Source organism: Cordyceps javanica, chromosome 4 (assembly GCF_051103115.1).
Source record: "Cordyceps javanica chromosome 4, complete sequence".
Taxonomy (NCBI): Eukaryota; Fungi; Ascomycota; class Sordariomycetes; order Hypocreales; family Cordycipitaceae; genus Cordyceps; species Cordyceps javanica.
In genome coordinates, this window is record NC_139298.1 from 2294395 (window position 1) to 2308932 (window position 14538).

Genomic DNA, 14538 nt, shown 5'->3' on the forward strand with positions numbered 1-14538 from the left:
ACCCCTGTACACGTCATGTCCTTTATGCGCTTTGGTGATTTACTATATATCACGCCTTATGACCAAAGCTATAACATGATGGGCATGATGGGGACAGAAAAGATATAAAAAGACAACCCATGGTATAATAATTCAATGGGAGTTATAGCTAATGCAACGCTAGTAATGCCAAAACAATCCATGTCCAAACTCGTAATAATAAGAGGCCTAGCTCACTGGTATACATCCCTTTGAATCCAACAATACTTATTACGCAATCACCTTCTTGGCGCGGAAGCCGACAAGCGGAATTTTGCTGCGCAGGCTCAGGCTGCTGAGCACGACCGATAGGCTCGACAGCGCCATGGCCAGGCTCGCCCACACGGGGTCCAGCTTGACGTGGGCACCGCCGCTCGTCCGGACCGCGTACAGGCAGCCGGCGGCAATGGGTAGCGCCACCATATTGTACACGAGCGCCCAGCCAAAGTTCATCTTGATGCGGCGGAACACGACGCGGGAGAGATCCAGCAGCGTGAGCACGGCGGTGAGGCGGGAGCTGGCGAGCACAAAGTCGGCGCTGGAAATGGCCACGTCGCTGCCAGATCCGATGGCGATGCCAATGTCGGCCGTCGCCAGCGCGGGTGAGTCGTTGATGCCGTCACCCACCATCGCCACCATGGCGCGGCCGCTCTCGGCGGTGCCGCCGGCCGTTGCCTGCAGGTACCGCACCCGGTCCGCCTTTTCTGACGGGAGCACCTCGGCGAGGACGTGGTCGGCGGGGATACCGACGAGGTCCGCAACGGCCTGCGCTGTCGTGAGGTTGTCGCCTGACAGCATCCAGACCTGGGTGCCGCGCTGCTGCAGCGCCCTGATGACGGGTGCGGTCTCGTCGCGGATGGGGTCCGAGATGGCCAAGATGGCGACGAGATGCCAGGCAGAGCAGGAGCCTTTTTGGATGGCGACGAGAGCGACGGACTTGGCTTCCCTCTTCCATGTATCAAGCATGGAGCGGGTTCTCTCCGAAATGACAACGTCGAGGCTATTCATGAGGGGCTCGTTGCCGACGGCAATGCTGAGCTCGGAGGACGTAAATGCCGCTTTCATTCCCTTTCCCGGAACTTCTTCGATTTCGTCAAGGTCCGCAGATGATTGGTTAGTGCCACAAAACGCCACAATCGCCTTGGCGATGGGGTGGGTGCTGTTCTGCTCGATGGCTTTGAGGCCGGAGAGAATTGTAGTTTCGGAGACATCAGTCGGCCCTTCGGGAAACATCGCCGAATCCGTGATCTGAGGCTCACCACCTACAGTAAGTGTGCCCGTCTTGTCGAAAACCACGCAATCTATTCTGCTTGCCTTTTCAAACGCCTCGCCGCCTCCTTTGACGAGGATGCCATGGTTAGCAGCGATACCTCCGCCGACAAAGATGGCTGTTGGAGCAGCGAGTCCGAGACCGCATGGGCAAGCCACAACAAAGACGGCAATAGCAAACTGGAACGCAAACGCAATACGCCCGCTAGAAGTATCCGTCTCTTCGCTGGAAACCTTGCCAGTCTGAACCAAGACCAGCCAGACGATCCAAGTAATGACTGCAATCAGAGTGACGACGGGAACAAAGTAAGAAGTCATGAGATCAGCGATTTGTTCCACGGGCGCTCGCTTTGTCTGGCCCTCACGGACGACTTCAACGATTTGATCTAGCATGGACTTGCCGGATGTGCCTGTGGCACGGATCGTAATAGCAGCGCCCTTGTTGACCGTGCCCGCAAAGACTTCGTCACCTGGGATCTTCTTGATAGGGCGCGATTCGCCAGTAAGACTAGACTCGTCAAAGTTGCTTTCCCCGGTAAGAATAGTGCCGTCTGCCGCAGGTGAAGCGCCGTGAGGCACTCTGATAATGTCACCATGCTCCAGCTGGTCTAATGGAATTTCTGTCGTCCTGACGTCACCTGCTTTCCCCTCGACAAGAAGCGCGGTGGTTGGACGTAATTTGGCCAGCGCTTCAACGGCACTTCCTGTCTTTGACTTGCTATAAGCCTCAATCAACCGACCTGCTAGCAAAAACAACGTCAAAAAGACGACAGAGTCAAAGTAGAACCGGTCCGATGGGACATCCTCATCATGGTTGACGGCCGCTGCAATCATTTGGGCAATGGAAGAAAAGTATGCAATAGTTGTACCCAGAGAGATGAGTAGATTCATGCTACCAAACTTGTAGAAGCGCTGAGCCAGAGACGTACGGCTGCCACTCTTCCACATTGTCCAGACCTCCTTCATAGCCCGCGTGTGGAAAATGTCGGCGCCGAAAAAGTAGACAGGGGTAGAAAGCGCAAACAGTATGATTTCTAGACGACTAAGTCCAGAAACCCACGGTTTCATGAGAAAGTGCTTGGTAGAGTTCGAGTCGGAGACGAGACTCATGTAGATGATGCCGAAGATGAGTGTTGGGACGGCAATGATGAGCGCCAATATCATGCGCCAGAGTAGGGCACGCTGATGCTTGGCGCGGATGGCCCTAGACCTCTCTTCGAGCGTTGGGGGATGGTAAATGGAGGCATGCAGCGACGAGTCTGTTGCTTCGATGGCTCTGAGAATATGTCGGACGGTAAAGGTAGGGGATGCTGGAGTGTATCGGACCTTGAGGAGTGGACGGTTGAGGGTAGGCTTCTTAAGGACGTCAACGTGCTTAGTGCCAAAACTCTTCATCGTAGCGTATATTCTGTCAGGGCAACGTGGGCAAAAGATGCCGTCAATCTCGATTTCAACCTCGCGGGCATCCGTCTTCTTGCTATCCTGGCCGAGATCTTGTACCTTGTCCAAGGTGGCATCGTAGCCTAGATCTTGGATGCCTTCAACAATGTCTTGCTCGCGATCAGGTTCTGTGAAATCGACAAGGGCGCTGTTTGCCACGAGATTGACAACGACTCTGGAAATCCATGGTAGCTTTTCCATCTCTCTAGTTATCGTGTTTGTACAGACGGCACAAGTCATGCCGCCGACTGAAAGAGTGGCTCGCCAGGGACCCGAAGATGTCACACCTGAGGTAACAATACCCTCGAGAGCAGGAGATTCTGTCCGCGAGCGTTGAATGGATTCGACTGAAGCTGAAGCCCGCCTCGAAAGGACATCGTGCTCTTGGCCGTTTCGGCAGGATTCGCAATTCTTCAGATGCGCGGCGCGAGCCGCCTCTATTGAGGCAGAGGCATCGGGTTTCCAAAGCCAGGAGAAAAGACTGAAGGGGCTTTCCTTCTTAGGGGTCACGAGATGGCCGTCACCGTGATCGACGACAGTGACGCTATCGTCGGTGCCGTCGTTGGTCGAATCGACAGCGCATACATCATAGCCGACGTCTTCGAGAGTCTTGGCCATGCTTTGAACGATGCCGGGTATGGTGGCTTGATGCTCGACCGTCACGACAGAAGTGACCAGGTTCGGCGACACCCATTTTATCCTATCACCATAGGTGTCTGCCAACAGCGTACGGATAGCAGCGACACATGATGGGCAGTGGAGGTTGCCCAAGAGGTAAGACGTCAGGGCAGTTTGAGACGGCGCCATGCTTGATGTGCCCCACGTTTGCTATGTTGGAAATGTTTGCTGGAGGCACGGGGGCCCTTGACACGATCGTACGGCAACGATAGGATGTGCCAGGTGTTGAAGTTTGGAATGTAACGTGTAAACAGAGAGGCAGGATTCGAGATTGCGGGGCTGAAACGGACGAAAAGGGCAAGTGCCAAAGTTTGAATGAAACAGAGAAAGTCGACTTATGATACTAAAAGACCATGAGACGTAGCTGCCATGTCAGAGCTTTATATTAATTAACTACGACTTTTGTAGCCATTACGGCGTGGTGGTGCGTTAATATGGCCGTCGATGACAAACCCACTCTAAAATCCGCACAAATATCGCAAGTACATACCCGGGCGGCAAGCCTCACTGCAGGCGAAAGGCGAGACGGCGGGAAGCACGCATCGGTACATGAAGGGCATGAATGCAAGATTTATCATCCGCGGCCCTGAAGCATGACCCTCGAAAATTGTGAAAAATGTCAATACTGCCGGCGGCAGTTTGTTACACCGCGTCGTATATAGGGGCGGTGGTATAACAGATCTGGTGGCGAAGAAGCTATCAGATCCAGCCAACCAGCCTCTCCCAGCGCGAGATTTTTGCGGCGAGTTCCGGCAGTGGCCCAGTGGGCTAAGTACTAAAAGCGGGCTAATGAGAATGGCAAGGGGAATTGGGATTTACACCAGACGAATGACCAGTGGAGTAGCTGTGGCGGACCCCTGTGCGATATTTGTGCGTAGGATTGACCTTGCATATACGGAAATTAAAATGTGAGGTTCGGAGGGGAAAAAAAAAAAGGACAGAATGACGAGGAGCGAATACCACGCGATTCCTGTACATTCTAGCGGCATCATAGACACATTATTACATCATCTTCCCCAGATCACGTGTCTTGGCTGAGTTCGTTTACACCTCTTCGATCGCGTGATCGACGTATTCACAGTGGCTTCTGGCCGGGGGCTGCATTACTACCAGCAATCAACTACTAAACACCCGCGTTTCAGCACTAATATGGAATCAACGTGTGATTGCAACACTTTGCACTGCGGCAAAATCTGGGGAAGAATTGTTCGGCCATTCGTCCATACCCAAACACGACGTTACGATCAACCACTCCCATCTCATCCGGCCGTAGTATCACAAGCCCTGTCTGCAGATGATAGGACCAGAGGAGGAAAGAAAACTTCTTCCTTTAAGCTTTCGTGGGGAGGTGCTGAGCAATAATGAATCGTAGGAACAGCCTACGAACACCCCGATCGGCTGAACACGACCATATCGAAAGATGTAGTCTCTCGTTGATTCTTGAGATATCGGATTGACGAACTTTCATTGGCCGTTTCGTGGTACCATGACGTTGTCAAATTGAGCATACATCTGCAGCATCAAAGCGTCCCCGAGGGGGTAACGGTTGCCCTGGCGGTCTTTTTAAGGAACCCCTCGGCATCGTGGTACTTCCGGCGGTGTCTTCTTGATAAAGCATCTGTCGATCCCCTGAACTCTTCCCGACGCCAAGGCGCCCCTCTCTCTGGTCCTATTGGCGTGGTGTGCCCACGTTCTCAGTGCTATGCTGACCCAATATACATGAATGCTATTGTCCATCTTAAACATTGTTGATACGAAACTGCAAGTGGGCGGCAATGCTCCTAAACCCAGTCTTGCATCCCGTACTTGGATAAAGTACCCGTCCAGGAGGCTGCTTATTCTAGTGGTTGACGTTGGGCAGGCTTGCCGGGGTTGGGCAGGCTTGCTCGGCGCCTCGACCTTGTGTGGCGTTTCGTCCTGCTTGGATATTTCCTGGTCGGTTATCAGTGAAAGCTGGGCTGTGGTCCGATGACTACCAAGCAGAGCCGATGAGTGAGGGGTCAAGATCCTGGCTGAACTAACTTGGTCGAGAAATAGTTCGAGTTTCAAAGAGAATAAGAACAGATACACAAAAAGAAAGAAGAAAAAGTTCGCTGGGCTCTTTATACATCTCCGTTCATCAAGTTTATACCCCGATATTGTTATCAGCCTAATGCAAAAAAGAAGAATCCCAACGCCATTTTCCTCTACCCCAACGAGTTGAACTCCCACTGCACGCCGCAAATGCCCAGTTCATAATCAAACATACTCATCAACAAAACACATTTCCCGGGTCCTTTCATTTCTCCCGTGGCGGCTCCAAGCATCTCTTCACATCAAAATATAGAGCGCCCGGAGAGCTTTCTCCGCGGCAGCCACGTGCCACGGTCTGACATCCGTCTGGCGATCGACTACGCCTCTCGCTCTTGCCAGAGTACCCAGACCTCGAAAGTAACTGAGCATCTCTCGCAGCAGAGGCTCGTATGTCCGGGCTGTCGCTTCCGTGTAGACGAGGTTGACCTCCATGACGGAGGGCACGTCTTCTGCTTTTGGACCTGTTCGTTTGATGAGGTAGCCGCTGATAAGTGCTGGCTGGATGCTTGTGGTACCGAATGTGTTGTTCAATCGGTGATTAACGATTGCACCCCAGGTCTGATCCATAACGTCTGCCAGTACAGAATCCACATCTGTATCGCCAGTGCTTTCGCCGCCAGGCGTCGCAGCGGCTGCCGCTGCATCTCGAGCAGGGGTTGCCGGTGTCGCGCTAGCATCAGGCGATAAAATGTTAGCCTGCGGCGTAGACACAGGCGTTGTGTATATCGATAGCGGTTGCAAGGGTATTTTGATTGGGGCAGGCACAAGTTGCAATGATGGGCTTGTATCGACAGTCATGACAACCATAGTCACACTGGCGTGAATCTCGGTTCGTGCCAAGTCAATCCAAAAATCGATTTCGCCTTCGTCTGTTGGGCCGCACTTGGTCATGATAATTCGGTAATGAACCTTCCATGTCGAAATAAGCTCAACAGTGGTTTCCCAAATTTCATTTGCAACATCATTCATAGTCCGTGACTCAGGCTCACCCTTACGTCCGAGACAGTAAGCTGCCGTGGCTTGCTCATTTCCTCTGTCGTCGGTCCAGGCCGCTGTCACCCAGCGGCCGTCAATGCTCCGCGCGTAGGCAATATGAATGCATGAATTCTCGCGAGCCAGAGATGACGATGGCGCCGGAGACAATTTGAAGTCAATGATGCGTGGCAGTGGTTGCTCGAGTCGAATCGCCGGTGCAGGCATATTGCCGCCGAAAAGTGTACAACGGTCATATGTCTCCATGCAAAGCTTGATCAACTCCGAGGAAGGTGTGACAACCATGCATGTAGAGCTAGAAATCGCATCCGCGGAAACAAGTTGAAGAACGATTTCATTCTTGACCGTTTCTCGCTTAGCCGAAAGCGCCCTTTTGTATGACTCGAAGAATCTTTGGAAAGCCATGCATGCTTCGACAATCGTTCCAGGATTACTAGCGGAATACATGAAGTACACGACCACGTTCGTGTCGACGACTTGCAAACCCGACATGGCACTGGAGAGCGTTTCCATGCTTTCCAGGAGCGCAGAACCATGCCCCATCATTGTAGCATCCGGAGCGGTTGAAATTCGATCCACTCCATAGAGCAGAACGCCATCATCCATATCTGCAGAGAGCGGCATATTCTCAAAAGTACCTAGTTTTAACGTCTCATAAGCACTCTTGAGTCGCCCCAAAAATGTCTGCGCGTTGCCTATCATGCCAGTCCATTTAGGACACACACACACTGCATGTATGTCTTTACCACCAGACGAAGGTGCGAGTCCCAGGTTCTCCCAGAAGGTCACGGCGGTAGGTAGCAGTGACATTCTCACATCAGCCCGACGTACTTCCAGATGTGGACATGGTATTTGGTAAAGGTTGCTAGGCTTGATAGGCTCCGAATTTGGATCTCTGGAAGGAACTTGGCGCGGCTGTACCCGACTCCCTTGTCCTGGAAGTGAGCCGTCCTGAACTTCAAGTAGCTTTTTGAGTCCAACTGGAGAAACGCTTCCTATCACAGAAGAAGCCGCCTCGCGAAGCGCCTGTAACACGGTGCGCGTACCCGTAAGTTGCTCAATCCGTACGTCTTCCTCCGTGGCAGTACGCAGTCCAATACCACCTTGACCATTGAAAATTAGCAATGATCCTGTTGCTGCCTGTTCTGCCACAAGCTGTGCCACTTGGACCATGTCCTCGTCACTGAGGGAGATGTCCAGAGATAGAGGCTGAGGATCGGTGAAATACTTGAAGAGCGATGTGTCCGGCCCGTCCAACAGAGAGAGTCGGGGCAATTCCAGTGCAAGTTGCTCATCTGGTTCCTCAGCTAGCTCAGGGTCTTTACTAGTGGTGGCATATGAGGCAGCATCATCTTCACCCAATGTAGACTGTTTCACAGTCGATTTGATGGGCGATGTGGGTTCTTTGACAGACAAGTTTGATGCGCTGTCTGAATCACTGCTCGAGTCATCTCCATCGGAGATGTCACCATCCAAGTTCAGAAGCTGACGATCCAACAATTGGGAATCAGAATCATTACCCGATTTGACCAACGATGATCGGCGCGAACCCGCTTGCTGTTTGGTCCTGCTTTTGCTATGACGACGCAAATAATCGGTCTTAGGGAGTGTACCAGGCTCCAGTTTGTCGGCGTCTTTGTCATTTGGCACGAAGTCGAAAAATCCACCATGTTCGTATTTCTTGTTAAGCATTGGCATTTTTGGGTGAAAGTCGACTTTTCCGAAGACCTTGTATGCTTTGCTTCGGCCAACGCCATATGTCGCTCCCTGGTTCTGTTGTGACGCAGTGGCTCTGAGCCTTTTGAAAACACTATCAGGGTCAAAGGGACTTGAGCCACGCTTCACAGACTTCGCCTGGAGATCCCGGCCCCTCTGTAGACTGTCTTCAGCCTGCGAACTCCTCGCATGTTTGAGTTCCGGCTTGGCAAATACGACCGATTCCGTCGCTGGTGGTACCAATGTTAATAAAGAGGGCTCTTCAGTTTTGACCGGAGTAGCAGTTGAGCTATTAGCCGTCTTGATGTTATCCAACGACATGTCAATACTGAGGTCATCAGGTTGCTCGTCGAAGAAATTGAAGTCCGCATCAGTGATGTCGTTATCACCAAACATGTCTCCTCCCATGTCCTCAAACATATTTTCTGCTTCACTCAACAAGTTGTTGTCCGATTGCAGTGGCTTTCCGTCTGCTACTTCGGCCATCTCGTCAGTATGCTGGTGTATCGAACTCGCACCACCAGGAGGTTCACAGTCAATATCAACGTCAGCCACAACGGAGAGCTGGTGTCCGGGACTTGAAAGATTGCCGTCCATGGATGGTGTCACGCCGTTCAGATTTTGAATAGCATCAGGCGGGGTTGGGTACACAGCGTTTCCGCCTGTCGTGCTCGGTCTTCGCACCGTCACCGGAGACGGAGCGTTCATTTTGGCTAGGCGTGCATCCACGGCCAGATTGTCCTTTGCGCCTGCAGCAGATCGTTCCACCTGTCGCTTGATAACTCGCTCCTCTCTCTCGTTTGCCGAGCTCAGCCATTTGTGTGCGTCTCCGAGCGGGTCATGTGTTTCTTCGTGACCGACGGCAATTGTGTCACTGATACGATTCGTTGCAGACAATTCGAGAGCTTTCTTTCGGAAGCACAATGATCCCGGCCAGGGAATGCTGATGGTGGCCAAGGTGCTACGTCCATTTTCCTGTCTTGTGTCTTGGAGCTTGGGCTTAGAAACAAGTAAGTTGACCCAAGAGCAGTCACGCAGCGCAGCTCCTGGAACCCCTCGCAACTGAAAAACGGCCATGCATGCTTGCTTCCACAGTGAAGAATTAGCGTGTGAAGGTGACCTTTGTGCTAAAGCCTGTGCATTCGGGGTATGGGCCAAGTTGGTTCCAGTCGAGTGAGACGGTGAGAGTTGCTCTTCGTTTGTCATGACGCCAAAAGGTGCCGCGAGTATATTGTTCCCGATAGGACTAGGACTGGCGCTCAATATATCCTCCAGGCTCGCTAATCCAGGGCAGACTGTCACAGAGAACGACAGTATCAAGGAGCCTGTACTAATCATATAGCATTTCAAAGTGCCCAAAGCTTGGGATTGCTCTCCCTGCCATCGCTCTGAAGTACTTTGGGAAGGTTTCAGGGTAGGGAGAAGGACTGTCCGGAAATTCAAGGGCAGCGCTTCGGACCGCGCACAAAAGCTGGAGCATATCGTCAATAGCAAAGACCCAACAAATGATTCGTAAAGAATTTTTGAAGAGTAGCCATTTGCATTCTGCAATTCAGTCTGTTCTATCGGCGCTGTTGCGTCGTGGTCCTGCTGAGTCCCTGTAGCGTGCAAGTGTGCGCCTTGGCCAGACGAAGCGGGATTGGGCTTTTGATGGTTCGGTTCTGGGGCAAGGGCTTTATACCATGCAGATGGCTCCATAGATCCATTTCTCACCGAAACCAAATTTTGGCCACTGGCAGTAAATGTCGCAGACAACTCTGACGGGCCTTGTAGCTCTGCATCGACAGAGCGCTGGATACGAAAATACCATAGGCCACGCCGGGTCGCATCGAAAGAGATAATATGACCCTGCTCTCTGAGATTGCTCTCGATTTCGAGAGCATTTGGATAAAATGTCTGCTTCGAATCTGTGGAGGGCTCGTAGAATCGATATTCGACGCTCGCGATATGGTTCTAATGCCGGTTAGTTCCCAATGCGTCGCATTTCACCCCTTGTAATCAGCTTCGAAGACTTACAATATGGAGAACATTTGTCTCAATATCCACGGTATCCATATTAACAAGCGAGTATTGCAACCGTAGGGTATATGCCGAGAGCAGGGGAAGCGTCGATCTGCGACGCCCGAGGCTTGCGCAAGTGCTAGGAAAGTCGTCGTTGAAGCCAGAAATCCTCGAATTGGCGCGATATATCGATAACTGAACTTGAATGCCACACGTTGTCACCTCAGGGAGCTTGACTCCATTTCAGCAGCTCTTAAGACCGGCTTCCGCGAGACGGTGAGGCCGGCAATGCGCGGAGGAGCGCAGGCTGCCTGAGTATTCGATGTCGAGGCTCAGGCGCAATTTGGATTCAATGAAGACAAGATATATTCTTGCAGTCGTTCAGTAGACCTGGCGTATCTGCCCACTTGATTCTGAACGTGCGTGAACAAGCGGAGCGGCGCGAAAGCTCGCGGGAGATGATGAGATGCGTGCGAGCAGACATTCGTAGGTTGGCTGGGGCCCTTAATAGCGGAGTCCGGCCTAGGCAGGCCCGAGGGTCTGCGCGAGGTACATACCTCAATCAACTTGTGGGGTTCACCCGAGAACCAGAAAAACGGGGCCAAGGTTTTTTTTCTCTGGGCTTGTCGATAAGACCAACCAACTTTTTTTTACACTGCCTTCTGAACCTTTTCTTGCGCTTCTTCCTGTTAAAGCACTTCAGGATAGTTATGAAGCTCTCTAACCCCGGCACGGTTCCCGTGTATACGATTTCGGGTTCCAACACCGCCAGACAATTGCCAGAATGGCTCGCCCGCCGCAGAAAGCGCAGCTTAAAAAACGATGCCGAGTACCAAAGCCGAGTCGAATTGCTCCAAGATTTTGAATTCGAGGAGGCCAGTTCCTGCATTCGAATCAGTGAAGATGGAGACTGGGTCATGAGTACTGGTACATATAAGCCTCAAATACATGTCCACAACCTGCCGCAACTTGGTCTATCCTTCGCTCGGCACACCAACTCCCTCAACCACAGCTTCATTCTCCTATCGTCCGACTACTCTAAATCTCTGCACCTGCAGACCGACCGCAGGATCGAGTTTCACACGCCAATGGGCTGTCATTACGAAGTTCGTCTGCCGCGATACGGTCGAGATATCAAATATGATCGCAATTCTACTGAAGCGCTGATCCCGGCCGTCGGCATTGATGCCGACGGCAAGGGCGAAGTCTTCCGCATGAACCTTGAGGCGGGCCGGTTTATGAAATCATACCAAATCGAGGTTGGCGGTGATGATGAGCTCACGGGTGGTGGCCTCCAGGGCGGTATCCATGTGGGAAGCGTCAATGTAGCGGCGATTGCAGAGCGTTCGCACAACTTACTCGCCTTTGGCACATCCATAGGTACAGTCGAGTTTTGGGATCCTCGTTCCAAATCACGGGTCGCCTTGCTGGCTGGTCACGATGGAGAGGTCACAGCCATCGACTTCAACGAGTCTGGTTTGTCCTTGGCTACCGGGTCGAGCACTGGCATGGTTCAACTTTTTGACCTCCGTCGCCCCACTCCGATGTTGAAGAAGGATCACGGATATGGTTTCCCAGTACAGAATCTCAAGCACATGACAACCTCATCGCAGGAAAGAAAGGTCATGTCGGCAGATAAGCGCATTATCAAGATTTGGGACGAGAAAGACGGCGAGCCTTGGACATCAGTCGAACCCGCTGTTGACCTAAACGATGTCGCCTGGTGCAAGGATAGTGGAATGCTCCTCACCGCGAACGAGGGGCCCCAACAACATGCCTTTTTCATACCTCAGCTCGGACCCGCGCCAAAGTGGTGCTCCTTCTTAGACAACATGGTTGAGGAGATGGCAGAGGAAGTGCGTACAGAAACATACGACAACTACAAGTTCTTGTCATTACCTGAGCTTAAGCAACTTAGCCTTGATCATTTGGTTGGAAAGAGCAACTTGTTGCGGCCCTATATGCACGGCTACTTTGTTGCGTCCAAGCTCTATGATCAGGCCAAGCTCATTGCGAATCCCTACGCATTCGAGGAGGAGAGAACGAAGCGCGTCAAGGAGAAGATTGAAAAGGAGCGTGCTAGCAGAATCAGAGGCAGTAAAAAGGTCAAGGTTAACCAGCGAGTTGTCGATAGACTCCTCAAGAAGCAGGAGAACAGAGGCGAGGTCGATACCAGTGCTGGATTACTCGGCGACTCTCGTTTCAGCAAGCTGTTCGAAGACGAAGACTACAAGGTTGACGAGACTAGCCGAGAATTTCAGGTCCTCAACCCGAGTACCGTTATCGAGGCTAACCAGCAGCCTGATCCAAAGGCCCCGAAGAGATACCAAGCCAAGGATTCAGATGATGAGTCTAGCGATGACGAAATTCGGACAGCTCCTAAGAAGCCGGCCGATATCACTATGCGGGTGTCTTCAACTCAGAATCACGGCCGGCCACTCAAGGACACTAGTCTAGGATCAAGACAAGCTGGCACAGGCCGTCATATCAGATCTCGCGGTGACGTTGTCGGCGATCGTGAAGTCACATTTTTACCAAAGTCGAAGAAGAAGAGCCAGGAAGAGACTGAGAAGCCACAAAGACGATTCAACACCGGAAGGCGGAGCGCCAGCTCTAACACGTTCCGCAAGATGTGATTTATCCTCACTTGCAACCAAACTATGTACATTCGACCTTTAAACCAAAAAATTTCTCATGATTCCCCGGCATCAATAAAGCATTTGACCACAGAAGGCGTTCCGCAAAAATTCGAGCCCAATCACCACAAACTGTTCCGCTTACTTTATTTCCGCCACTTCATTCTCTTCTCTTTTGGAGGGCATCCTTTTTCCAGATCCTCGTCAGACGATCTTAGTATACCGTCTCTACTACCAACCGCCTGCAGACGACTGGATGTCGGTGCTTCAACGGAGCGCTTTACAGAGTCCGGAAATTGTGACCTGCGTGGGGTGAGGGCTGTAGCGACTTTTCGGGCCGATCGCCGAAGGGTTTCGCGGACTTTCCATTCTCTCTTCTTGGCGATGAAGAACAAAGTGGCGGTGGACACTGCATTGCAGTCGTTAGCATTTCACTGAAGAAATTAAGGTCCAGCGCGTCGTCAGCTTACCACCAATAAGAACGACCACAGCCACGACCACAATGATGGCGATCATGCCTCCGGTAGACAGACTTATCGAATTTTTTGAGCTGTCTCCTGCGGCGCCGGCTTCAGTCCCTGACTCGACGCCCGACCCAAGCCCATCCCCGGCATCCGTATAACTGTTTGTTGGAGTTGGAAAACTGGCCGAGGTGGTGGACATGATTGTGTCGTTCGAAGGGCAGAGTATGCAGGTACTTAGATGCGTCACACAAATCGGCTTGCGAGAGATGCACGAGTATAAAGTTACTGGTGTAAAGAAGTTTGCATAGGAGTTGTACCGTGCAAAAGTATAGTCAAGTAATCTAGAAGCGTACGGGAATCATCAATACATTTATCCATCATGCAGCCACCAGGGCACGAGGGGTGTATTCAAGTGTGGCACGTCCCCTCAGGCAGCATGCGGTTCCTGCGTGCTGCAATGCCGGCAGTCAGCTACCAATGATAATCGAAGGGGACACAGAATTGCAAGCATTTCGTGGGCCCCCCTATCCATCCCACGCCGGTACTTTGCTGATTGGTGCGACTGCGATCCACACCATCACGAAGCGCTGAGGTCGGCGCTTAACACGATAGTACTTGCCCAATCAGGTGCAAGAGACGGCAAGCAACAAATCCCAGACCTGCATGTAGCATCACTAGCTCTGTGATTCTAGGGAATGGTGTGCAGCCTGGCAGAGAGTAATTCTACCGTTTAAGCATTGCCTCGCAGATCAATGACAGGGTTTGTGTTGTTGGACCAGCTTGAATGCGCTCTTGGTCATGGCCTTTCGACTAGCCTCAATGGGTGATCGTAACCACACATTCCGGGACACTGCTGCAAGTTTTCTCATTCGGGATAATGGTCTTGTTGGCTTTCAGGTCAAACTCGGCGAGGCAGCGTAACACGGAGGGATTTAGCGCCACAGCCTTGTGCCCGGAATTTCTAGAATGATTATCCTATTTCCATCCAGCCAAGTACGCCACAACGCCGGTGGCAAGCAAGTTTTCCGGTTTCATCGTCCAAAGCCATTAACGGAATAAAAACGCGATTGTTAACGAAGGACTAAGCCTTGCTCTCGAGGACTACGGGGAAACATTACGCTTCATGTTTAGAACACCGCAACTCATTCAGCTAGTTTCGTGGGATCTGTATTACTACGGAAAGAGGTTGCCAGCGAGCCGGAGTTCATCTGAGTGCACGGCGTATACACACATACAATGCAAGAGGGACA

General features: G+C 51.9%; 3 protein-coding genes across 3 annotated transcripts; 1 reads left to right on the forward strand and 2 right to left on the reverse strand.

Moving 5' to 3' along the window:
- Nucleotides 1-249: 249 nt before the first annotated feature.
- On the reverse strand, nucleotides 250-3534 carry V2A60_006580 (E1-E2 ATPase-domain-containing protein; the record flags this gene model as incomplete). Its single annotated transcript, XM_083257874.1, has 1 exon — nucleotides 250-3534. The coding sequence occupies one exon, from the start codon at nucleotides 3532-3534 to the stop codon at nucleotides 250-252; it is 3285 nt and encodes a 1094-aa protein (XP_083114000.1).
- A 2181-nt stretch (nucleotides 3535-5715) lies between these two features.
- V2A60_006581 (mediator complex subunit 13 C-terminal-domain-containing protein) lies at nucleotides 5716-8895 on the reverse strand (the record flags this gene model as incomplete). The annotated part of the gene is made up of 2 exons (XM_083257875.1): nucleotides 5716-7166; nucleotides 7218-8895. The coding sequence occupies 2 exons, from the start codon at nucleotides 8893-8895 to the stop codon at nucleotides 5716-5718; spliced, it is 3129 nt and encodes a 1042-aa protein (XP_083114001.1).
- A 2003-nt stretch (nucleotides 8896-10898) lies between these two features.
- Nucleotides 10899-12824, forward strand: V2A60_006582 (ribosome biosynthesis protein ENP2; the record flags this gene model as incomplete). Its single annotated transcript, XM_083257876.1, has 1 exon — nucleotides 10899-12824. One exon carries the CDS (start codon nucleotides 10899-10901, stop codon nucleotides 12822-12824), a length of 1926 nt encoding a protein of 641 aa, XP_083114002.1.
- Between the last annotated feature and the right edge of the window lie 1714 nt (nucleotides 12825-14538).